The 26,426-nt window shown below is 40.7% G+C and overlaps 1 protein-coding gene across 5 annotated transcripts in view; it reads right to left on the reverse strand.

Moving 5' to 3' along the window:
• The window catches only part of SPTLC3 (serine palmitoyltransferase long chain base subunit 3), an 86,770-nt gene extending 63,668 nt beyond the window's left edge, over positions 1–23,102 (reverse strand). Inside the window, exons 1-5 of one of the 5 annotated variants that reach the window (XM_042049323.1) lie at positions 22,995–23,102; positions 21,787–22,006; positions 20,701–20,956; positions 17,212–17,293; positions 15,102–15,264 (exon numbers count right to left, since the gene is read on the reverse strand). In XM_042049323.1, coding sequence (XP_041905257.1) covers positions 15,102–15,215 — 114 coding nt within the window. In that variant the 5' untranslated portion in view covers positions 15,216–15,264; positions 17,212–17,293; positions 20,701–20,956; positions 21,787–22,006; positions 22,995–23,102. The other 4 variants (XM_042049324.1, XM_042049325.1, XM_042049322.1 and 1 more) reach the window with 4 other exon arrangements.
• Between the last annotated feature and the right edge of the window lie 3,324 nt (positions 23,103–26,426).

The following is a 26,426-nucleotide window of genomic DNA, read 5'->3' on the forward strand; positions in this document are numbered from 1 at the left end:
CTGTTTTATGAACACAGGACACCCTGGCAGTACCTTCCCTCTGTGAGAGGCAGCGGCTCTGGAATCCAGTCAGCTCAGTCAGAGGGGTGGGCAGGTGTGAGCCTTGCCTGCATCCACCCAGGAGGAGATGACAGTTCATGTCCCTGTCCTGTTATAGAGCCCAATCCCTGAAGTGCACCATGATCTCTAGCTTTAAGTCAAGAGAGAAATGAATGAAAGGCTTCTCCTTTTGGATAAAGGCAGTTCAGACTAAGTCAAGTGCTCAGTACAGCCATGTCCACTGGAGCTGCTGTGTGAAAATGATACAGAAATGTCCAGTAAAAAGCACTGGCTTGCCTGAGAGACCCTGAAAGGTACCAGCAAAACGTTATGCCAAATTTGGAAGAGCCAGAGAAAAGCATGCAGAGAGATTATATCCTTTCATGTCAAATATTCTAAAACATAGATTCTGTATGAGTAGTTTACTTAAAGGTCTGCCTTGACCAATGCATTTCTGCTTTATTCTCACAGAATCACTGTAAGCCAAAGCACAGGGTAAAATCCAGTATCCTGCCATTTGTTAATTAACAGAATAGATTAGAATTTCATTTAAAAAGCCCGGACAAGTAGAGGAGTGTCCAAATTGGGATTCTATCAGCCAAGGAGGAAGATTGGCTCCTACACCAAGAGAACTGAAAATGCAACAGACAGTGCAGTGAAGGTATACAGGAAGACACAGAAAGGAAAGACAATTATGCTTAAGGTTCAGATTATCACATAGGTCTTGACTGGAATGGAATGTAAAATCTTTAAAGTATCTTCACTCAGGTGCATCACACTGTATAGATTATTTACATTAAAACAGAACATAACCTCTGGGGGAATAAATCCATGCCAGGAATGGAAAATATTTGACGCAGGCATTCCTGCACTGTCAGGAGAAAAGATCATAGACCACAGAATTTTGAAATATTTTTATTTTCTGTGGGAGCCATTCCAAAAATCTGACCACTTAGTTTGCAAAGCCTAGTGGAATTATTTTGAAATTCCATATATGCCCTTTTGTCTCTGTAGTGAACTAGAGTTAAGTGCTAACAACTTTTTCCTGTGTTATAAATCTCAAAAGAATAATGTGGAAGTCTTGCATTCCTACACAAACCCCTAGAATTCCGTCCTCATTTCCTAAGATCCATCTCAGTCCCACACAGCCCTCAAATGTGCTTTTGCTATTTTACGAGACATGCTGCAGAGGACACCACATTTCCCCAGAAACACTACAATTTTGGAGCTAGCAAGAAAATTTAAAAAAAATTAAGTATATCCTTGAGGGACATATGACAAAATGGATTAAAGCACTCTTACAGACTCAGAAAAACAGAAGAAAGGTGTTGTAAGCAGTTACAAAAGAGCTTGTGCTAGAATTTTCCTAATGGGAGTATGGAATAGAGCTGGTGGTAGCAGCCTCTGCTGCTTCTGTTTTAACTAAACATTCAGTCAGCACTAAAGTATTTCATTTCTGAGTACTACACTCTAGTCAACACACGTTACCTGTGAAATTATTCTGCAGCAATCCACTTTCCAGTCCTATTTCTTTGCTATTTATGAAAAAAAAAAAAAAAAAAAAAAAGAAAATCAACTCCCTTTAAGACTGCAGCTGCTTACAGATCTCCATCTTCCCCTCCTTGTACCATCCCTTCCCTTTGGTTCCTTGCCGTCATCCTGGCTGGGATCACCTGCTACAGACTCAACCCATCCACCTTTCACCTCCTCTTGGCTTTCCCTCCGTAGCCTCGGGCTACGCCGGCACCACCAGCGCACCCGGCACGCCCTGACCCAGTTCTCACAGCGCATTTCGCTCCCTGGGGCAGCTCCACCTCACTCCACCCGAGCACCACCACACTGCTGAACGCTGCTGAAAGCAGCTCGGGACAACCAAGCGAGCCAGACTCTCCAGTCCAACCACTGCTTTATCACACTCGCTCATTTCCACCCCGCCTGGCCAGCCGTCACCTGGGAGAGAGCTCTTTGTCCCTTCACTAACACAGATTTCACCGACCTGGCCTTGCAAGTGAGAAGGAGTTACAACAGTTCAACTGTGATTCCTTGTCCCTGATACTGACACCTGAATAATTACAAACTGTTGCAGACATGAATGTCACGTTTCCAAGTATGTTTTTCTCAGATGTGAAAGTGGGACCTAAACAAAGTGTTTGTTTATAGCTGTAACCTGCTTGGCTTACAACATAAGCAGCTTTGTATCCAGCTGGTGATCACCCTTAATATGAAACTAACCAGTATTAGGTTAATTAGATATCCACCATAGCTTGAGAATTAATTTTCATAATGCAAAAGTGACCAGTATCCGTACATAAAGACCTGTTTCTGGCAGCTTTCGAGACATCCTTCCCTTTCAAAGCCTTGCATGTGTATACATTTTCTTGTTCCTTCCATCTCCTCCACCCAAGTGAATTCTCTTTTCAAAACTCAGAATGTTTCAATGCACTGCTAAAGTTCTTACCTACTCAACTGTTTAAACACTTGTTTATGAGCTCTGCTAAATCTTACATGTTGAACAACATGGACTGAAAGACACAAGCTCCTATTCAGTTTTGCAATGATCTGTCAGAAAACGTGAATAGATAAAGCACAGGTGTGTCTGCTCGTTTTACCCATGCCTGAATGAGGCTAATAAAGAAACAAGACTCCAGCATCTGCTTCAAGTTAAGAAAAATATTCCTTTTTCCAATAGCACAGAAAGTAACACTAGTTAATTTGCCTCTATCATAAGTTTCAAGAAATTGTGTCAGAAGATTTATCATCAGACTTGGCAAATCCTTTTATCACCATTATCTCATAGATAAAGCTGTTTCCTATTCCAAGGAAGTATAGTTGGCAAATATGATTTGTTACAGATGATTGATGCCCATCTCTGTTACCTCTGCTGAAATACTGCATTGCAAACCCTGCATGAATCCTGTGGAAAAGGTCTCTTTTATTTTTGGCCACACATCTAAGTGGGGATGTAGCACAGCCAAGAATGCCACACACTGTGCAACAGTGACTAAATGCAGCCTTGAAATGCAGCCATAAACCAGGAAGATGTACAGGGCTGGAAAAAAGAAATACAGGAATTAGCAGCAAACAGTGGAGTCTGCAAAAAAATTATTGTTAGTCAACCATGGTGGCTGCTTATTGAGAAGTGACAGAGTGCAGGGATGTTTTGATTAGCTTCTCCAGCAAAAAATCACTCTATAAAAAAAGAAAACTAAAGAACCCTCAAACCATCCTCTGCCAGTTATTTCCAGTTATAGTTTAGAGGCATGACCCTTCTTGGATATCTGGTTAAAAGCTGTTAAAAATCCTTCCACACTATTCAAGTAATTCTGTGTGTAGCTCTGAAAAATAAAATATTCTCATCATGTTCATATTAATCTCAAGGAAGAAGTATTCAAAGCCCTCTAAAATGCCTGTGCATCAACCTCTGGCCTGAGCTTACACAAATTACCTGTCACAGAGTGAGAGGTTTGCATTTCTGTCTTTAAGCTGATGTCCTGAAATACAGCTCCAACTAGAATGCTGTTGCTGAGCAGGCAAGGTATTTGATCAGCAGGAGGTGAACTGAAATAACATGGCCCTTGTGAACAGGAAGAACACCAGGCAGACGACAATGATGAGTTTGGAACTGCTCCCCTTTGGATAAGACTGCTCTAAGGATGAAGAACTGATGTCTGAGTTAGGAACTGAATTACGGGAGAACATTAACATTTAACATGAACTCAAGTTTCATCCGTAGATAGACTGGGAGAACAGAAATGTCCCATGAGAGATGCCACCAAGGCACACTTCTCCATCCTGACTTAGTAGCATCAACTAGAACAAGAGGCAGGGCAACTGCTTTACACAATACTGATGACAAATCAATGATATTTGAAAAACTGGGCGACTTTGATAAAAATCCCTGTGAATAAAGGTACCCTTAATGGACACTGATCATATGTGTACCAAGTATTTTACAAGTAGAGACCAAAATAAAATGTCTTTATGTCAGAAAGTTTATGGACTAAACAAATTCCAGAGAAATGCAATGGTAAGATACACACCATGGAGAAATGAGTTGGAGCAGAAGTAAACAGAGCCGTGCGAGCTCTGGGAATAATAAATCCTGGGGTTTTTTTATATGTGTCTTGTGTTTGCTGACTTTGGTGTCAAATAAAGGAACACACTGACAGAAACTTCTTTCTTATTTGGAACATAGGTCAAATCTCCTTTCTGCTGCAGACTGTCCAGGTCACTGGAGGAATCAGTTCGCACTGCAGCATCTCTTATTTCAGCAGGGAAGGTGCTGGGCCTTTCTCCTGTGCCCAAAAGCCTACTTAAAGGAAGGAGTGGATAATACAAAAATGGTTCACGAGTTCACAAGCTGTTAAGGAGTTGACAGACAGATAGCATAGTATCGCTAAGTAAGTTTTGTTTCTTTAGGATACCAGCCAAGATTTTATAATGCTACCATGCTGAAAGCTCAGACTACGTAGGTAGGTTTTTTCCCCTCATGTAACACTCCTGTTCCCCAATCACATACATTTTGGACACCTATAAAGTGTTCGGTGGGGAATAAAAACAAATAGGCCTACCCAATGTTTTAAGAATCTGCATAACTTGCCATTGATTGAAATTTTGTTTCCTGTAGATGTTAACATCTTTGTAACAATAGCACAAGCTTACAACACTGTTTCTCAGCAGCTACACATTGAAACAGTCAAAAAAGCCCAAGTCTCTGATGATACCAAAAAAAAAAAATTGAAATCATGCTTCAATTTACTTAAATATACCCATGTGATTCTTAGCCCACATGCAAGTATTATAAAGGTCTTCAGTTACACTGAATCACAGATATAAAATTACCTGCTAATGATACCTTACTTCTGCAAATTTTAAAATGTTTTCTACCTATTGATAGGTAAAGCTAATTTTTACCTTCTGACTTGCTTGATTTAATTATGCTGTGGTGAAACCATAAGGAAGTTAATACAAGATTTTCAAAGGCATAAATGAATGGATACTTTGGGTTGGGGATGAGATGGAAGCTGACAGAGCTCCATTTTTGTTCTGTCATGCTTGGTAGTGCTGTCTTGTTTATTGCTAGCAGAGTGTCTGTTGACTTTCATTCTTGCATAACCTCCAGAGATGGATTTCTAATGCAAAACCCACAGTGACTTCTTTACCTAATCAAAGAGGTGATGACAGGGCTTCACTTATAGAGAAAGACAGTAAAGAGAAGAGTTTTCTCTCATCTCAATAGAAATTTGGCAAGAGGCAAGACGCTAATGAAGGGCAGAGAACAGCCTGTTGGGAAGGGACAGGTGAACTTGTGTGCTTGGGAAGACATTGTACACAGAGGGATGTGGAATGGTCTTGCAGACATTACTTCACGCTGAAAACTGCTGCTGCTAACAATATATCCTCTGCTAGAGGACCGAGGGGCCAGCCTGCTCAGCTCCTCATCCTTACAGTAGACACATGGAGAAAAAACATGCTTCCTGAAGCCCTTCTTGATCCTGAATATCTTTGGCTCAAGACAGTCATCGTGTGCACAATTTTATTTCTTTACCTTTCACTGGTGAGCAAGAGATGCAAGGAGGTCAATTAATTCCTCTTCAGGGAGGTAATAAATTACACCACTTCTTGGACAAAAGGTTCAACCCAAGGTGAAGCCAGATTTTATTAAAGCTGCTCCTCAGTTTACAAAGCACAAGTCTCCTGTCTCAGGACACAACCTCGTAATTATTTTGCCAAGTCTTGCTAGTGCTCACAGAATATCCAACATTTCACACTACGCACATCAACCTACCAGTGCCATTAATATGCATCTGAAAATAGACACAAATTATGGAATTGATACATTTTCTATCCCCTGAAAACAGATTTTAAGAAAAAGCTATTAGACTTGGCATATATCAACAGCATACTTATCACAGCATGAGAAATAAAAATACTAGCTTTTTTCTTCAAAAGGTGTTGTTTTTGGCAAACGTACATTTTTGATTTGGAATCTGTACTTCCTTCTTGGTTATGAGTAAGAAATAGATTTAAGAAGCAAAGGTTCTGAGTTTAACTTGAAAAGACACTGTTAAAACATGTATTGAGAGCCAAAAAGTAATAACAGACAAGTTTTGCCCAGGAGGCATTCTTCCCAGATCATTTGATAAAGTAATTTCTTATTTGCTAACCTGCGATAAAACTGGGCTGTACATAGAGAGAAATGAAAATCTGCTTTGTAACACCCCTTACTATTTATTTACCCACAGATGCACCAATCCAATACTTAAAGGCTTATTTCACAAAGAGTTTTTTTGTAACCTAAAGCAAGCAGAAAGGAACCAAGGATAAGGCCCACAGGGGAAGGTGATTGTGATTAGAAGAGAGGAAAAGGGATGGAGACTGCATCCAAACAGTATGAACAGGTTTTCTTTTCCTTTCTGATCAAAATAGAACAATCAAAAGCCAAGAAGATTTCCCCCTTCAAGATTAACATATCCTGATATCTGATAGAACCTCCCAGACAATCTTACCACCCACATATGCGCACAAAAAACCTGTTTATATAACACTGATGCAAGGAAAATATTGCACAGAGGAGCAATTTTAAAACAGCCTTTTATAAAGAAGAGATGACTTCAGGAGACTTGCAGACACACATTTGTGTGCCAGAGACAAAGTAGAATGTTCCCTGTGAGCATGACTGATGTCAAGAGATTGCTGGAAGTTCAAAAGCCCAAACCCAGAAACTTGCATGAATACAATCTCAAAAAGAAGGGCAAACATGATTTTTCAAATGCTTTCCTGAACCCTGAAATGCCTTCAAAAAATCTTGTTCACTTTAAATTGTTTTGTAGTTTGGTGTTGGGATCTGTGCAGCACCTGAAGTTTTGAGGTTGGTCAGCAGGAGATATATTTGATTGGATCACAGGGCTGGGATTCTTTCAGGGAACAGCTGACAATGAGGTACAATGTGACAGCCACAGGTGGTCTTAAATTTATTTCTCAAGTTATATTCCCCGACCTCCAAGGTCTCATGTAAATCACTACAGTCACTAACACATGGCTGCTAGGACTGGGTGGAAACATCTGTGCCCTGCTCTCTCCAGGCAGCAGTGTGGCTGATCTTAACCGATCTCCCCCACAACAGTGTGCAAAAGAACTTGGCTGCAGCTTACCTTTACCTGCAGGAAGTGCAACCTGGTGATGACAGGGGAACTAATGTCCCTTTACGAAGAAAAACAGAGTTTTGTGGAAACACAAGAAATGGGCAGAAAATGGAATTTCAGAGCTAGATTGAGGGATTCTCCTGCAGAACAGCCCCGCGAAGCTCAAGAACATACAAATTGGCTGCTGTGATTCCAGATGAAGGCTGACAGCTTTGGACTGTGAAGTCTCAGATAGCTACATGTGAGTCACAGGGAGAGATGCATAGCAGCTCTTCAGGCCGTATGAATCAGCAGCAGCAACAGGGAAGCAGAAACTCAAATGGAAATTCCTGGAGGAAGCAGAGTGCAGCATTATCTCAGCTGAAATGGCTACAAGCCTCAGCTCCGCATCTTGAATTTGTCTTTCCATATTTCTTTTTTATGTGAATAAATCCTCACGTCTTGGTAGGCTGATGGAGAAGACCAAATTTTTTGGAAGAAATGACAGAGCACATGCCTGTGCTTGATCAAATGAATGAAGGCAAGGATACAGCTGAATGACTTCCAAAAACCCCTGAGATGATCAGTAGAACAGATAAGGCATTGCTGTGTTACATCTACACTGGGTGTTCTAGAAATTCAAAATACTTTAGGTGGGAGAAAGACACCTGGCCAGAACAGGTTAAATGTTACTTTGTTCTGAAGACATGGGTGTACACAGATGGCATTTACCCTGGAAATTCAGCTCTTCATCTCACAGTTTTGTGCTAAAGGTATCTCGCAGAATGTTCTAGTCATCTGTCTGAATTCATGTATCTTTAACTGCAAAACACTCCAGTTCCTCCTCTGGCTGGCACACAACACTGCCGGTCCTGCTGCCTGCTCTTCTCCTTAAATGACGTTTTTCTTCCCAATTCAATATCCATGCCACAATGACAACTCTCAGACAATAGAGAGCAACCCTCACAAAATTCCTGGCTGGGTTGCTTTCTTAAAGTATTTTCTGTGGAAAAAATTAGCTGCCAGGAATGGCAGGAATTCTCTGGCTGTGCCACTGGTCATTGTAGGCAAATTTAATTTCCTGCTTTGCTGGTTAATGCCACAAGTCCTACCCACAACAAAAGTTAATTTCTTTAAAAAGAAAGTAAAAAACCAATAATCCACAAGAGAATTCATATGTCTATGTTGGCAGAAGAAACAGACCTGCATATCATGATAAATTAGGATCTTTATGGTTGTCTTGTACCCTATAAACCAGGATTTGAAACACCACTGCACACACGCAAAGAGCAAGCTGTGAGAGAGGCAGCATGATGCTAAACAATTTTCTGGTGAAAAGTCAGATTTTATAGAAACTATGGGAACATAACAGAAGATTGTTGAGGAGAATTATAAACATGCTGAAGTGATTGCAGCTGAGGTGTAGAAAAACACATGTATCATACCAATTGTTGCTTAGCTTTGTATGTTGGCTAGGTCCAGGGTCTGTGTTTCAATAATACAGGCTGAGATAGACTTATAGGCACTCTATCAAACACGCTTGAGATTCCTTCCCTGCTGTGGGAAAGATTGAAGCAGGGAGGTAATCTACACCTGTGAGAACCCCTGAAACACAGGTGAAAACAGCAGGTTCAGAGATCCTCTAGCATGGACCAAGCAAGAACTGAGCTCTGTGGCTCTGCCCAGGTGCTGCTTTGGGGATCCCTATTTTGACAAGGTAATGAAAATAAAATAACTCTTTTCATTTCATTCAGTGTTCTGTGGTCATCCCTGGGTCCTGTACATGCCAGCTCACACAGAGACCCAAACAGGCCCTACGCAGCCATAATCTTATCATTCTGCTAGTTATTATTGATGAACTTGCTTCTGCAATGGAACACATCCAGCCACATTGCTCGCTGACATTGCAGGTAGAAGACACATTTTACCTTTCTTGTTTCTGTAAGGCAGACCACCACTTACAGCTTGCACAGGCAATTAATTCTCATGCTGAAGGGATGTAAATAGGCGGGCAATGGGACTAGTCATGCCATGGCTTTCTATTACTAATTACCTCTATTGAGCATGAATAAGCTGCTTGCCAAATAGCTACTCACAGAAGCATGACTGGGGTTCTGCATCAGTTTAATCCATTTTTGGATCACTGCTGCTGACTCACCACAGAAATGCTGCCTCCTTGCACTGAAAGGTCACAGACTCACGTTGACTGGATGGTCTTCTGTTTCATCTTCATATTTAAAGGCAGCTCAAAACCAAATTCCCAGCAGGGTGCTCAGGGTTTTGCCCAGCTCAGCCCTGAAAGGCTCCATATGTCCCATTGCTGTTACCCATTATCTTGATTCCCACTCCCCATCTACATATATGAAACCTCTCCAGCCTGCAGGCAAAGTATGAACCACTCACCACCACCCTTTGAGTCCAATGATCCCGTCATTTATTAGCCCTTATAGTAGTCTGCCCATTGAGACCGTAATGTCCCAAGCAGCACATGAGGGTGGTGTGGCCAACGTCAAGGTGGTGACATCCATTACTCACCTCTCATACACAAATGCATGGAAGATAGTCAAACATTATTTACCTCTCGTGCATCTATGCTTGTTATTCCAAATCACCTTTCTCCCTATGCTCCCAGAAGCAACCTTTGCTAGAAATGATCTGTCTTTTGAAGACAGGTGAAATATTTGTCTTATCAGGGATCTTTGACACGTGGGAGCTTTCAAAAGCTGATAGTGTGTGATATCACTGTGATATCAGCTAGCACATGTGAGTGCTTCCTTCCTGATCCCACACCCTTGTATGGGTTGTGATTTCTCAAGAGATCCATGACTGAACCTTCTTTCACTGCTGGTAGTTTGACAACACAGAGGCTTGGAAGACTGATGGTGAAAAGTGAGGCAAAGAAAGCACAGAGTACACCTTACCTGCATCTGTGGTAAGGTATAGGTCACTAAGTCATCCACCCCAGTTGTTGATGGGACATGTTTTCCTTGTTTATTATCTACTACTAATGTAGCAGTAAAAGCTGTTCTTGCTTCCCTTGGTATTCCCTGCAAATGTTGACTCCAGGAGATCTTTGGCTTTCCTAACGCCATCCCTACATGCCCCCAGAATGTTTCAAAATTCCTCTTTCAAAGGCCACTCCTGTTTCTATCTCTTGTATAGTGCTTATTTTTGCACTGGAGCTCAGTCATGGGTTATGTGTGTAGCTAAGCCAGCCTCCCAATACATTTACTTGCTTTCATGAGTAGAAGGATGAGCTGTTACTGTGCTAAGAGGAGGCTGACCTTAAAGACCTGACAAGCTGAATCTTTCAAGCCAAGGTAAATTTCTCTCTGTTATTTCTGTCATGGCTTTACCTTCCAAAATTTAATTACCTGAATTTAGAGATTTCCAGGCGTTAAGAAGGTAATGACTCCAAACCAACCTTACATATTGAGCTATGTGAAAAATTGCAGCCTTGCATGCAAAGTCTCATGCAACACACTCACAGCATTGCTACAAGAGTCAGAGACTGCTACATGTGCCCACACAGTGGTGACACCTCGGCTGCAGAAAGATGTCCCCAGTGTTTCCTGCTTCCAATGCATTGAGCTCATCACATAGCAGGACAGATGACAGAAACAAGGGCGTGGATCCAAGACCTGTGATTATTAGCTGAGAGTGCAGGTGCAAAGCAACACTTTTCTCAGGCTTGAAACCAAGGAGAAAAGAAGGCAGGAACTGAGGATGAGAAGGTCATATCTATGGTGCAGCTGAAGCAACAGGTACAGTAATTGGCAGAGAATTTTACTGAAAACCAAATTTCAATTTTTTTCCTGACGTCACTATAGCTACGAAACCCAGAGGGCAAATGGGAATTGCACTTTCCATGAACACATGCACAATGGAAACCATCCAAAATCCTGAGCTGCTGTAAGTTCCCTTTCAGTTTGTTTTTACCCAAACCAGTATCAAAATATGAAGATATTTCAGAAAAAAGCTATTATGTTGGTAGACCATTATGGCACAACTGATGCTGCAAACAGAGCAAAGAAATTACAGGCGGCCTTTACAACATGCAAGAAAGTTACTCCTATGGAGAACAGTTGCATGGCATGTTCCATTCCTCTCCTTCTAAACAATCAATGCTTTCTTTAAGATCCTTATTAGGGAGTAAATGATTTGTAGAGCAGAAAGGGGAGGAGGAAAACTGGAAGAGGCAAGAGCATGGAAGGGACTCAGATTGGATGCTGGAATATTTAACCAAATAGCTAAGTAGAACAGCTGGGAGGAGGTTCAGATATCACAGGACAGAGGTTAAACATAAACAGTTTCTGAATTTTAGAGCCTCCAAATGTTGGAGGCTATCACATTTTCAGGCCATCAGAGTGGGGCAGATGCTGCTGGGTTTGGTCTCATCCCAGGCTCTTTTTTGCTTTCAGACAGGAGCTTCAAAGTCCTGGAAAAGGTTATAGTCTTGCTGACTACACGTTTCTTCCAAGCCACTGCCATTCTCAGTGCAGAACATCAAAATAATGAGTTTGCAAAATAGCTTTATAATGTCTTGGAGGTTAAGGCATCCAAGGAAATAATCTATCGAAGAAATGGAACTGTTGCATGTGTTTTATAGGAAAAATGTTTCCACTAGACAAACACATTTATTGTTTTAAAAATCCAATGTCCCCTATTGTTGGTACCCAAGTAACAGCAATGAAACAGCAATGAAACCATCACTAGGAAAATACCTTCTCCTGGCCAATACAGTTAGCTAAATAAATAGGTTAGCTACTGAACTGTGCTTTGAGTAAAGGCAAGTCCAGACTATGGATTCTGGAAGAACACAAAGCATCTGCCTCTGGTAAACACTAACAAAGTAGAAGGCATGGTCTGCAACCCACATCCCGAAGTTTAGGACTTACTGTGGCCCAACTTCCCAAGACTACCTGGAGGCAGCATGGCTGTGGGGACGTGGTTAAGCCTGATGTCCACTAGTACATGGAGAGTCTGTGCTATCAGCCAGAATTGAGTGAATCAGACTTAAAATAATCACAGAAGCTATCTGAACAAGCCATCCCACCCCAAAGCAGTCTAGCACTTCCCCAAAAGCAACAGCTTCTCTTCTGGAAGGATGCTTCACTGCTTCTTTATCACTCGGCTACCTCCTCTCTGTCCTTCGTATGCCATAGATTGCTGGAAGCAAAGAGAGCCTCCCTGCTCCCCCACATTTGATCATCCCTCATTACCTTTCCCAACCCATTAAACAAAATCCTTTCTTCAGAAACCCAGGGTAGATGGGGGGGGTGGTTTGTGGTATCAGAATTGCTTCTCTATTTCTGTCAAGCACGCACAGACACAAAAAATGTTCTTACATCATTAAGATGCAAAACACATTGTTCTTGAGCAAGTGCTTTCAAAAGCAATGTTTCCAAAGCCAGCATTTCCTGAAGCCAGTGCTTCCTGTGGGCTCCCTTGGAAAAAAAGTGTATATAGAGCTGATTTCTGCAAAGCCTGATGTTCCAGCCAGCCAATTGTGCAAAACTATTGCTATAGGCTTAGAAGCCTTCACTGTGCCATTCTCTCACTGCAGTCTCTGCATTAGCTGCCTCTCTCAAACCACAGCATCTCTCCCTCTTCTGCTCCTTGCAGAGTAGCACGGCCGTAACTGAGCCCAAGAATTTTGGAACTATCATCAGTCTTAAGTTCTAGAACCAGCATCAGCAGTCACATCCCCTGAATATACTAGCACTATATTTCTGCTATATAAAGTGTTTAATGGTCAATTAATTTACTGCATGGGCAGTAAAGTACATAAACATGTGTCAGAGTATTGCGGGAAATAGGGGCAAGGTGGCTAAAGAGCAAAAGAAGAAGAAGGGAGAATGACTGGAGTTAAGAGAAACCTGGGTCTGGCTCTTGTACAGGCTTCTGTGTGCACCCAGCTGCCATATTCCCTGCTTCTCAGATCCCAGCTTGTAAAGTGGGAAGCACACCCCAGCAAGGGGTTGCAAATACAAACGCGCGGAGGGCTGTGTGGAGCCACACACCTCCAGCAGCGAGGCTCGTAAACAATGCAGGGAGGAAGGAACAGTATCTGTTCCTGTAAAATAGCATCAAGCACTGAACAGGGTGAGGCAGCTGGGGCGGGGAAACAGACCAGACAGGAATGGGGAGATTCCTGCCAGGAATGAGATTCCTGGTTCATTCAGGACTCTTGTCTCTCTTGTCTGCTATTGTTTCCTTCTTTCCCAATCTGTGTTTGGAGCAGAAAGAAAGGGGAAATGGTGTGTAATTCAGAGCACAGTGCTCGACCTGGACTTACCAAATCTGTCTTTGATAAGCCTCCTGAACTTTCTAAGTCTTCACTTCCTCACCACTTCCCTCAGCCATGGATGGTATTTACAAGTGGCTCAGTGCTACTGTCAGGTGTCGCACAGCAGGGTAACACACCTTCTCCTCCAACCATGTGGCGCTCGTAAGACTTCACTAATCTTGAAGGTTCACCTACTAATATTTCCCTCATTTCTTTGCCACCCCTTTCAGGCCAATTTTTTTTTTTTTTTTTTTTTTTTTTTTGCTCATCCTCAGTAATATTATTCATTACTTCTCTAGCTGTTTACTTTACTTCTCTTTTTTATTAAGGAGGAAATCCTAGTAATGCCCGCCTGGGATTTCAAAATCACTCATTTCAGTTGACAATAACTGAATGGCAAAGCTTAGCCCTTGAAATCTGTCACAAATGGAAAGCAAAGATTTAGAACACTGTTGTGACAAATAGCTAATGTATAAAATGATGAGGAGGTGTATGTGATATGTATAAAAGGATACTGAATTAGGTTTCTGGAAGCGAATCCAAGAAAGGCCTTTTTCAGTCATTGCGCAAGACTTTTTGCTTTCCTCATCCAACACAAACCAGCGATTGGGAAACACTCGTACCAGGGGAGACACCTAAAGCCAGACAACCATTAAGCATGACACTGGGCGTGCCTTCATTAGAGTGCTAAGGTGTGTTAGCGCCCCATTTAGAGAAAGATAAAAGATAGCAGTTTATTTGTAAAACAGCGGAGCCCTCACCACAGTCCTTGTCTAAAGCTTCCAACAGGGATAGTCAGGTGAATGCTCAGGCTCCACAAGCAACCTCCTCCATCCCCCTCTCACCACCACACCGTGCTGTAAAGCCAGTCACTACAAGACTTTCTCCTAATGATTACATCAAGATCCAGAATTAGGACACTGCAAGACAGACAGTAAGCTCCCAGTCAAAGCAGGTATCGCAGACAGACAACCTTTAAGACTTGGGCTCTTTTGGTAAAAGTATACTGTTAGATTTGTCATTCATCCTTTAGGATGTTAACATGCCAACAGTTCTACAAAATACTCAGGTATGTGAGAAGTGCTGCTTCAAAGAGAACAGCTTGAGAAAATAGAAAGTAAACTGACTTGGATTTTAAGCAGTACAAGGTTGGAGAGCAGGCATCAGTAAAGTGCAGGGATCAGCTAAACCAACCCTGCAGAAATGTAAACATCAAGAAAAGACAGCTTCCCCTGCCTACATATTTTTATTGTTATACTTGTACAGCGACAAATTGCACTTTAAAAATTACTCCACACACACTTGAAGTTGAAAAAACAGCCCTCCACTAGTGATTAATACATTGCAAAGTCAACTCCACCACTGGTTAAGCTTTAGAAGGAAGCTACTACATGTGTTTGATATGAACTAGAGGCTGTCAGTCCACAGGACCAACAGCATTTGCATGAGCATTCCCAACTCTCTCTTGCAGTTTAGGAGAGACAAAAGCTGTGTTAGGTCCCATGATTACAAAACTTAAACAGAAGCCTAATCCATACAAGTTGTTCAATGGACACTAAGACGGTTATAAATCTAGCTTAATAAGTAACGTTGCAACTACCTACTTGTTTTCAATATTGAGGCAATTAGGGTAAACAATTAAACCTTACCTTCATTCCTTTAGTGATTCCATTTTTCTTAAATATTCCACTTTTTAAGAGGTTATTCTGTTTCTGATGATGATGATGTAGATGTCCATTGCAGACAGCACTGGGATTAGCCATCTGTTTAAATTAGTCAGATTCTCAGTCCTTAAGGGTGTCTCAGGTCTCTCTACAGTAAAAAAGACAGTGGGTTGAGAAGATAAAAGTTCTTGGTTAAGGCCTGAAAGGTATCCAACTGGTCTGTCAGGATTTTCCAGGATGAGAGGAGGAACTATCTTTTGCAATATCTTTGAAACGTAAAACTTTCTTCCATACAGCTTCAGCCTCAGCAAGCTAGAATGAGAAATACATAGCAGGAGGTGTGCTCTTAAAATCTCTGAAAAATACTGCTCATCGCTGGCTCTTGCATGAACACGGCTTCTGTGAGTCAACAAGACTGCTGCAGCTATCAAGAAGTGGGTGGATTCAGAGGCGGAGACACTTAAACATATATTACCTCTTAAATACCTCCCAGGGAGAAACCTGGTTTCTTTTCTCCGAATTACACTCAGTGTAGAGCGATGTCACTCCATATAAACTGCCAAAATGTTTTGAAAATTTTAACAGAGTAATCTGTACAATTACATGCTTCATCTTGCTAAGAGCATATTAGCTGAAAACAAGTAGTATTGCCCTGAGTAAAGCAGAAACATTTCTTTTAATCTTTTCTTATATAAGTAGCACGACAGACACAACATTAACCCTGCAAAGAAATGGAAAGCATTTTGTCACTAAAATGAAAATTTATCTAGAGCTAGATCCTACAGACACGTGCACAAGTACTCACTGGAGTGAGCTGTCCCTTTAAATTCAGTTTGGCCAGCAGCAGGGGAAACGGTGTGCAATGAATGGTATTGCAATGAATGAGAAATGGAGTTTTATAAAGCTGATTAATATAGTTTTAAAACAAGTCTGGCTTTAATCATATGTGCAACTACTAAGGAGGACTAACATACATCCTTTCTTTTAAGAAAAAAGATTTTTAATTGTGAAAATTAATATATGGTCTTTGAATCAAATTCTCATGCTTCAGATTTTAGTGACAAAAAGTAAAAGTAGAAGCATCTCTGCTAGCATTTCATAGGATCCCTTTATACCAAAATAATTAAAGTTAGTGTGGAGACAGATTAAAGGAAAGCTGTGTTATAATATCAGTTTTGAAAAACAGTTAGGATGAAAGGCTGGGAGAATAAAAATACTTGAAGTTCTTTAATTAGAAAAAATTGCTATGCCATCCTAGCAATGAAATGTAAGTAATATACAGAAAGAGAAGCCTAGAACTTGAGTATGTGGAATGCAGGAGATGAAACGTTACATGAACCACTGTGAAAATACACAGGGGAACTCACTGTGTTGGTTTTGAAAACTTATCTTAGACACATAGCATATTAAATCGCTAAAATATATTTTCTTCTTTGAAGTGATTTGCAAAGCGAAATATCTTCAATGTGCTGGAAAACTTTTGGGTCCTGCTTAAGAGAGATCTAAACTTAGATTAATAAGACTGCAGTATTTTAGGTGAAGAAAACAACCCTTTAACTGACTAAAATGACACAGAAGCAGCAAAACACCAAAATGTTTTGCTTCACAATTACACAAGATTCACCATCAGAAATCAGATTTTTAAAGTTTTATCTTTTTGGTGCTTTTCCTAGGCAAGAATACCTCAATTCTGTACAAATCAGTCATGTTTAGGCTTCATTAAGGCATCTGTAAGTACACCTCAATGACAAATGAATTGTAAACATAATGTCAACAACAGTAGCAAAATAAATTGTTGGTCTTAAGAGTTCATATTTGCTAAGGAAATTAGAGACTGAGATGAGGACAAGCCTGCAGGAAGGATGGTTGGTAATACCTCCTGCCTACCTCTCACCTCTGAGCTGCTGATAAATGGAAGAAGGTAATGCGAGGCATTCTCTCTGCACCTGGCAAACCCCTCCCACCAAGAAGCTTTCTTCATTTGGGAATTATGTCCTTGATTGTTACGGCAAATCAAACACCTGTAAAACACCCCATCTGCTCAGTCAGTTACTGACCATCTTCCCCCTACTGGGATAAAGACAAGAACACTTACCGGAGTAGTGCTCTTCCCCTTACCAGCTTCCCGTGCCCCAGCTAGCACCTCTGCCAGGTGCTCTTCCCGACAGGCTCAGCACCTTCCAGGGCACAAAGCAACAAAATTAACATCTCATATGTCTCTTTTATTTTTTCCTGTTAGGTTCACAAGGGAGGTGGAATCTCCAATCAGATAACGCTTCAGATAATGCAAATTCTGCTGCCAGGTCCAGGTTCTAGGTCTACACTTGATATCTGTTTCAAGACCCATGAAATACCAGTGTCCTTACATGAATGTAATAGTGAATTAAGTATGTTATAGTAATTTTAGTTTTCAGTATCTATAATATTTAAGACAACAAACAAATGGAACTTTAAAAAAATACTACATTTAAAGATGACTTTAAATGAGCAATTAAAAAAAACTCAGAGAAGAGCTGTCCATTTGGATATCTGTTAACCATGATCTAAAAGCCAGTGCTCACAAAACAAATACCACTAGAAGTTGACTAAAATTCCTGCCCTGACCCTATTCAGAGCAAGAAGGGACAAGTCTGGCCAAATACACAAAAATGATCTGTAAACAGAATGTGATATTTCTCCTGCAGTAAAAAAACAAAAAAACCCCAACAACAAAACCAAAATACCCACCAAAAAAAACCAAAAACCAAAACAAAAAAAAACACCACCAAAATGAAAACCACCCAAAAAACCAAACCAACCAACTGACCAAACAAAAAAAAACCCAACCCAAAGCCAAAAAACCAACCAAACAAAAAACCCAAGCCCAACCAACAAAAAAACCTAAAAAAAGAATTGTGTCCTTCAGAACTCCATCTTACTCAAAGCCATCTCATCTATTACTCAGCCTTCTAGATACGTATCTATCATTTTACCAGTTATCTGCACCTAAATCTATTACTCAAAGATATGAGGAGCTGTGCTGCCTGGACACTGGAGGAAGGACTCAATAATTGTCTACTTTGCAGCACCAAAACCACCACTAGCAATACCCTATTTTTAACATTCTGGGAACTGGGAGCAAAAAATTTGCTATGCTGACCTTAAAAGAACTGCACGTATTTAACTGCAGGGGACACCAATCCTACTAAGATTATATGGGCCCTTCTCTTTAGTGGCTTGGGTACTGGTCACCCTTCGTACATTGGCAAGAAGATGGTGAATTTCTAATATTACCAGCAGACCACACATCATGTTCTACAAAAATGCTAGTAAAGTTTGCAAGACATGAGTGCAATTGCTATAAATCTGTAGGAAAACCATCAATGAATTCCCAGGTTCTAGGTTTTATTCCTTGCTTTGTCATCATCCTGTTAATGCCAGTGGATTTTTGCTAACTCACATCAAAATCAGGATAAAAGTGTTTAAGTCCTTTTTAAATGCTCTGAGACAAATTGCTGAGGAGTATGGTACAAAAGTGAAGTAAAATATACTCAGTTAATTGGCCAAGGTTTAACAACAGAGCAGAGAAAACAGGAGGGGGGTAGGGTTCTGTCTAAGTTGTCTCTCAGCGTGTGAAGAAAATCACTTTTATGGTATGCACTCCCATTGTTACATAGGACAGGTTAAAAGGCTGAAATCTGCTGATGCACCCAAGAAATGGGGACAGAAACATCTAACCTCCCACTAGACTTTTGGCCCAGTCAGACATGTAGCGTCATTGGAGTGGTCACAATGTCTCCATTTAAAATAACAATACTGGATTCACAGTGTCCCCATTTATAATTGCAGTACTGGATTACCTACCAATAAAAAAACATAAATGTTGCAAGAAAGCATGAGCGCTCATCCCAGAACACTGTCATGTCATAAGCCAGAAGGACTTTGTAGGATTCCTGCTCACCCCAGAATACAGTTACTTACAGCACAGTTGTGAAATGGTCTTGCAATCTAATGGCAAGACCTCGATAATTTCAGTTCATGACAGATACACATTTACATACCACACGAAACAATAAGCATCTAAGCAAAGACACCTGGCAGCTTTATGCTTGTTTTGAGTGGACAAACACCGATGTCAAACACGAGCTGAAAAAACTGGGAACCCAAGCCTGCTCCTCTGTTAAAATCCAAGATTCTAATAGTGTTTAAATTGGCAGCAGAGCATGCCAGTAGTGGAATACACAGTAAAAAAATCCTTTTTGCTCTCACAACAATTTCCCTTACAACAGAAATCCGTCTCATAAATTCTGTGTACCATTGATGACTTCTATTTATATTTCATGTATGTGGACACATGGATGTTGGAGGCAATTCCTGCCTCGCATATGTAGATGACTTCATGAACTGATAGGGAGACACAATTACAACAAAGCAACAGAAAGTACCAGCCATCAGCTGGTCAGTCACCTCCATTGGTGTCTTTCGAGTCATCCACACTTCACCAGCACTGGCTGTAGACTAAATTTCCTAAATGTTCACATGGAAGAACCCCATATCTACATTTGCTTCTTTACACCTTATCTAGCAATACATACGTGGGAATGAGTAGGGATTTGCCACTACACCTGGGTGTAAAACTGCACACTAATGTGGAAGGATCCCCTCAAGTGCCCTTGCACAACTTGAAGGACATACAAAATGGTTTGATATCGGTCAGGGAATAATCTAGAGCAATTCAGAACCGTGGCACAGGTGGATGCACGCAACCAGTGTTGCAACAGGGCAGGGCATGGTACAACAGGCAGGGCTCCTCCATGTCTGGCAGGTCCATGCAGCCCCTGCAGAACCCTGGGGCTGGCACAGCTGCCTCTTGACACCTCTGCACCTCCTTGTTCTTCACAGTGCACAGTAAGATAACAAGACAATGGTTGAAAGCCTTAAGCATATAAAGATGCTGTCAGCCTGGTTTCTTAGGCAATATTACCAGAACCAGTTTTCTGACTGCATCCAGATGTCAATAAGCTTTGAGTACTCATAGCATTTGGAAGTTGTTGGGATTTTCTATCTGATACATATATCTGATTGATATATGATACATAAATCCAATCAGGAATCTGTAGCTAACCTGAGGACATTTGTAGCACCTGCAACTTTTACCTCCTTGCAAGGAGTAAGGCTTCATAAATTGTGCAACTGATAGAGTTCTGTCTTTATCTTATGATACAAAAATAAAATGAATCTGACTAGAACGTCATGATCAGACGAAACCAACATTAATGCAAAAAAATCACACGAGACAAAAAGAATAACCATATAGCAACTAAGAGCCTGCTGCAGAAATCCAGCAGCAAGCACAAGTGAGCCCACTGTACCTTCTGCTCTATCTTCTTCCAATTACAAGCCTGATGCCATTACTATACTCTTACCTGGGAATTTCTCATAAAGTTGAATCTGCAATTCTTACTCAAATAAAAAAAACCTTAACTCAGATAACTAGACCCAGTGAAGCCAGTAGAACCACTCAGCCAAGCCAAAGGCTAAAAAAACCACTTTAGAAGCACCAGGTAGAGGCAAAATGTCTTTCCTGAGACATTTCTCTACGGACCTCTTTCAGTAGTGATGTGATCCATAGCCATGTACCCTCTAGAGCCGTGCAAGGCAGATTTCAGTTTACTTTTCCAAGACGTCTGCCAGTCAGGCTGATTTGCTTGCTGAGCTCCGTAATTTGCCAAGAGCCAGCGTGGTATTGTCATTGTTTCCACTGGACACGATGAACGGAGCAGGGGCAGCTCTGTGCCATCTGTTCCTTCTCTGTGTCATCACCACGTCGCTTCAGACAAGTCATTCTCCACTACAAACACCTGGAACATTAAGACAACTGATGCTTAACAAGGTAGACAAATCTCATTACTATTATACTAATAAAACTGAACAAAGCAGACATAGCTTTGACCTATGTTTAATGATGAAATGTCAGTCTCTGAACAGGAAATTATGAAGTGATTTCACACAAAAGTTAAAAGTCATTGCTTATTGTTCTTGGAATGTAATTTTTCAGTGCTTCCAGAAGCATGAGACTTATGCAGGCCCAGATGGGAACTAGTAGTGCTACTCAGGAAAAAAAAAAAAAGTAGGATTGCAAAATACCCCATTTTTTAATCTAACAAGTTGCTCTGTTTTGCAATTCTTATCCATTCAGTGAAGCACTTCATTGAATTAGACCCAGTGAGGTCAATACTCATGCAAGTAGTAGTTACGCTTCAAAACCTTTTTATTAGCATTACTAAACTTAGTGACATGACAGAGTAGATTATTTGCCTTCCCCATTGCCAGCAAACAAATCATTTCAAGACATGCTACAGAATCAGATTTTTGTGTTACATGTGACTCCATACATGTGCTCTCTGTAGACTTATTTCCTCTTGTCACTACCTACAGTTTTGTTATTCACACCTTCAATTTTGTTCATCCTATCTCTTAGTGAAGTACAGGTTGAGAGAGAAAAAAACCCAAACAAAACTCCAAAACCTGTGTTTCCCAGTTATGGTAAAGAAGTGGTAGCTGAGTTGCCGTATAAAAACTTAATATTTTTCATTCAGTTGCCTCATGATACTTTATTATGGTTGACATTAGTTATTTTTACCCTACAATGTCAAACAGATGGAAGAAACCAAAATATTGTTCACTTTACGTACTTACTGTAAACTTTCAAAAGCTTTGCCAGATCCATTTTTTTTCTATTTTCACTTGTGCAGAATTTCTTTTCACTATCAAGAGTTTTGCTCTCCCTGCAGCTTGGCATAAATAGTTGCAATTCTGTTTTAAGCAGACTTAACTGCAATTCTTTCTCAATTTCATGCCTCACTGAAGTCAATGGAGCTCTGAAGAGGCGCCAAGTGTCAGATGGGAGACTGAAAGGGGGAAAGAGAATTGAGAAATTAATTCTAGAAATTGCTGCCAAATGCAGGAAGGGCAACGTTACAAAATTATCCCAAGAGTTTTTTTAAATTAGTAAAGTTCTGAGACAAGTGTTTTTTGAAGTTAGTTTAAGACTTATATTTATCATTTTGACAACAAAATAAAATGTTATTCCTTACTTGAAGTTATTCGTATTAAAGGTTCAGTGCAGAAGTCTGAAACATCCAGCATTTGTTACAGAAGCTTTAGGAACACACTCTGGTGTTCCAGAAACAGGGCCATGTTTCAGGAGCTACAACTCCAAGAGTTCAGTTCAAAGCTGGTACATATACCAGAAAATAAAATTAATTGAAAGTTTCCCAGAGCAGCAGGTCCTATTCAACACAGTTTCAGTCAAAAAAGATTTTCATTAAACCCAGTCAAGTTTAGGATTGGAGTCTTTTAACTCTCCTGCCAAGACACCAGAAAACTAAAGTTTCTTTCCTGTGGTATTTGTTTGTTTTTATATTCCATGTAATCTCTAACATTATGCACAGTAAGCTTGTCAGACCTCAGTAAAGAGCTGGAATCAAATGTTACTATTTTCCAGTCTGCAGTTCTCTTTTGAAACAAATTCCAATTCAAACAAAGCAGCATATTTCATATTGTTGGAGAAGAGTTGGGCAAGTTGGGCCTTAGAGAACTTTTAGACAGGTGGCATTCCACTCTGCAGCTGTTCATTCCTTAGCTGGGGAGGCAGCTTTTGCAGCTGCATTTAGCAACCTATTGCTTGAAGTGGATTTCAAAGCAACGTTTTCTACACAAGATTAGCCCATGACAGAGGTCCTGTGCTGCTTTTTCAACGCTGCTAAAATTTCAAGCCATTAAGTGATCAGCTACAACCTGCTCTGAGAGTAGTGCATGCCCTTCAGCTCCAGCACTCTCACTGTAGCTAACAGACATCTACACCAGTCTCTTACCTGGACTAGCTCCTTTCCTCACCTGCTATGCACTATGCTGGCAAACAGCAGCTGATGTCATAGAGTTACTGCATCATTACAGTTTCTTTGCATAAGGTTTCCTTCTCTTCCTTTTATCTGCTAAAAATGGAACAGAGGTGACTCATGACTGAGATAAGCGAAAACTAAATACTCAGCAGTAAGGGCTCTGCTGAGGTTTCCACTGCCTGAACTGGTTCCCTTCTTATGCTCATCCATGGGATAAACCTATTCCTGGCAACACCTCAGCCCCTTGGACCATGCCACAGCCCTGGGGGGCTGGCTGGATCCCCCACCCCAGCCTCTCCCCAGTGCCATGCCTTCCCCGTGGCAAAAGCAGTGCTGGTGGAAGGTCTTCACCTGGCTGATGGTCCAAAGCTTCAGCTCATTCCCTTTGCCATGGGGCCTGGCTGCTGTACTCCTGCCAGTCTGTGCAGGACAGGTGAGCATCACCCCCAGCAGGGTGGGGGAAGGTTTAATGACTGTTTCCATTGCAAACAGATGTATAGGGGAAAGGAGTTGAGCAGGGTTTGAGAACTGTCGGGAGAAAGTCTCGAGATGGAGGTTTACTATTGTACTTCTGTGAAAGGAATGCCAGGAAAAAGCCCTTACTCCTCCCTTCCTTCCCACGGCAACAGCCATGCTTCAAACTCCAACCTTTACCAGTCCTAGCAGCCAATTTAGCTCCTAAGATTTCTGGTCCTGGAAATGGAGACAGCTGAGCCATGGCCCTTCGACTGCTCTAGCTGCCCTGGATGACTGGCTCTTCTGTCTAACGTGTAAGGCAGGGGTGGAACAGATCTGGCAAAAGCATTTGTTCATGGGGGCCAGTTTCTACAGCCCTGGGAGCCACCTGACATCAACAGGTGAGTACAGGAACTGCTACTCCTTGTCATGGAAGAATTTCAGAATTACGATACTGTTTCTAGCCTTTTAAAACAGTGTGAACATTACCTCTTTATCACTAGATTTCTGAGGCCAGGAGACACTGCCAATCATTAGATTCAAGATTAGAATAATTAAATTCAAGATTAGTACAGTTTTACTCAGACAGTGTAGCACTCTCCTAGACCAGAGCCTGGTGCTCTATTAGTGATCTGAGTTTGACTAAAGGATCTCTCAGAAAAATTCTCTGATGTAACTAGAATTGCTCAACAGTGGGAAACGTAATACCTTTGCAACACGTTCAGAATTACCCAGAATCGGATTTTGATGTTTAAGGCAAAGAACAAACACACAAACACACACACACACACACACACACACACACTCTCTCTCTCTCTCTCTCTCTCTCATCATTAGTTCTATATAAAAATAAAATCTAGAGAGGAAACCAAAAAAATCCCGTGATCACTCTGCAGTGAGTCATGGCCTTCTCCTTAAGAAGACACACATGCCTCTACAAGGCTTTGCTGACTTCACACATTCTGTCCAGACTAAGATTTATACCTGGGTCTATCTAGGCCTAGTTTATACTTGCTTATATTCTTACTAGCTTAATTCACTATCTTACTGAAACTTGACAAGAAACTTAAATATCCACCCTGACACCAAAGCACAAGAAGTTTCAGACCAAAGCCACCTTCCACATGATGCTCAGGGAAATATTTTAATTAACTTCAGGAAGCAGTGTAATTAAAGATAAATCCCAGATTTCATGTAGTATAGAACAGCAAGAAAAACATCCACACATTTCCTCTTTCCCACATAAGATTAATTAGAACTATAAGTGGACTTCACAAAAATTCAAACCACCGTTCACTATTATGACCTTTTGATAACACAGAACACCTTTAACTGAAGTCTTTTTAACAAACTACTCTCTCCCAGAACAGCAAAGCTTTTCCTGCAGACATCCCTGCCTTCTTACAGTTCCATACATCCTTTGGACATTTCCAGTCAAATCAATACAGCTATTCATAGTGTAAAGTTAAGGCTGAGAATAATTGTTTATAAAATACAGCAAATTCCTGACCCTTCTTATAACATTTCTCAGATCATGATTATTAAATGTGGTTACAGTTTGGATTCTAAGAAGTTTTCTTTCCAGGGTTGTCATGGCCTTCCTAAGACCTCACTGTGTACCTCTGCTGCTCAGCATCAATAGAATACAAGTAATTTTGCAATATCCTAATGCTATGAGACAGGTAATTATTACTGAGTCAACACCAGTAAAAAGCAAAGACTTTTGGGTCAACAGTAGCTGATGTGGCAACAAAAGTCAGGATACTGCCTTGTTTAGTCTCTGTTCAGACCTCACAGCATATATGATAATGTTTGATCTGTATTTTATCAGATACTGGTATGTCCCAAGTCATTCACCAGGGCTACGGAGGCTTTCTAGTCAGTTCAAAGATGTTCTCTCAATGTCTATTCTCTGGCCTCACATTTGAGCTAGACACTGGGAGAGGATTCTCTTCCCATACTCAGCGTTCCAACTGGCACAGTTTCATCAATAGTCTAACAGCATCTAATGTTCCTTCCTGTAGCCCCAGCTCCTGCAGCAATGGGACTTTATGAGATTAGCTTTTTATCCTTTTTTTTTTTTTTTTTTTAAATGACAGTAGAGGAACACTTCAGTTTGGTACTTTTCCCACTTTCTCATGGTCCTCTACAGGCACAAAGACAAAACCACGGTATCTTAATGAAAGGTGAGATGATAAATAGCTCTGGGAACTAGGCTTAAAGATAAACAACCAATATAGTGAGACCCATGTTGAACCTGAAGCCCTGGTAATTCTGGCTGTGCAGCATTTTGTAATTTTTATTATCCTCCGAGACCGAGTTTCAGTGTTTCTTCCAATAAAATCAAGTTAATAAACGGCATTTTTAATTTTCAGTTGACCTTGTACACTTGAATTTTATTTTCAGAGCTTAGTTACAGATAAGAAGCATTCACATTATTATTCCTGCTGCCCAGGGAATGAATAATCATATTTCATAGATTTTTTTCCTGTGTTTCAATATTTCTTTTGGGTCAAACCCAAAAGCAAGTTTTTCTTAAACACTTAAATGCATTATAGTTGCCTTTTTTTTCTTTTTTACCTTTTCAATTTGTCTCTAGAGGGCAAAGATCCCATAACTGATAGACCATTTTCATAGTGGGAGACAGAAGCTCAAATTCACTCTCTGCCAGATTCCTAACAGGGATTCTCAGCCCCATTCTGCACCAGGGACTTAAACCACCAACTTCACTGCCTTTCTTTCACTCTCCCACCCTATAGCCAAATAAAATTTTATTCACGTTCTTTTAGGGAAAAATTTTCAGTGAAATAGATGTAGAAGGGTACAGAAATAAGTAAGAGTTTGGGAAAATAAATTCAGAACTTCCTGAATCTTTTTTTACCTCAGAGCTTTCAATTTTTAGCAGTTCATAGCATGGGCTTTTTTTTTTTTTTTCCTTTTTAAATAAGTATAATTTAAAATCACTTATAAA

This window comes from Corvus kubaryi, unplaced genomic scaffold (assembly GCF_017639235.1).
Source record: "Corvus kubaryi isolate FWS band 111438036 unplaced genomic scaffold, C.kubaryi_AGA036_p1.0 70, whole genome shotgun sequence".
Classification (NCBI taxonomy): Eukaryota; Metazoa; Chordata; class Aves; order Passeriformes; family Corvidae; genus Corvus; species Corvus kubaryi.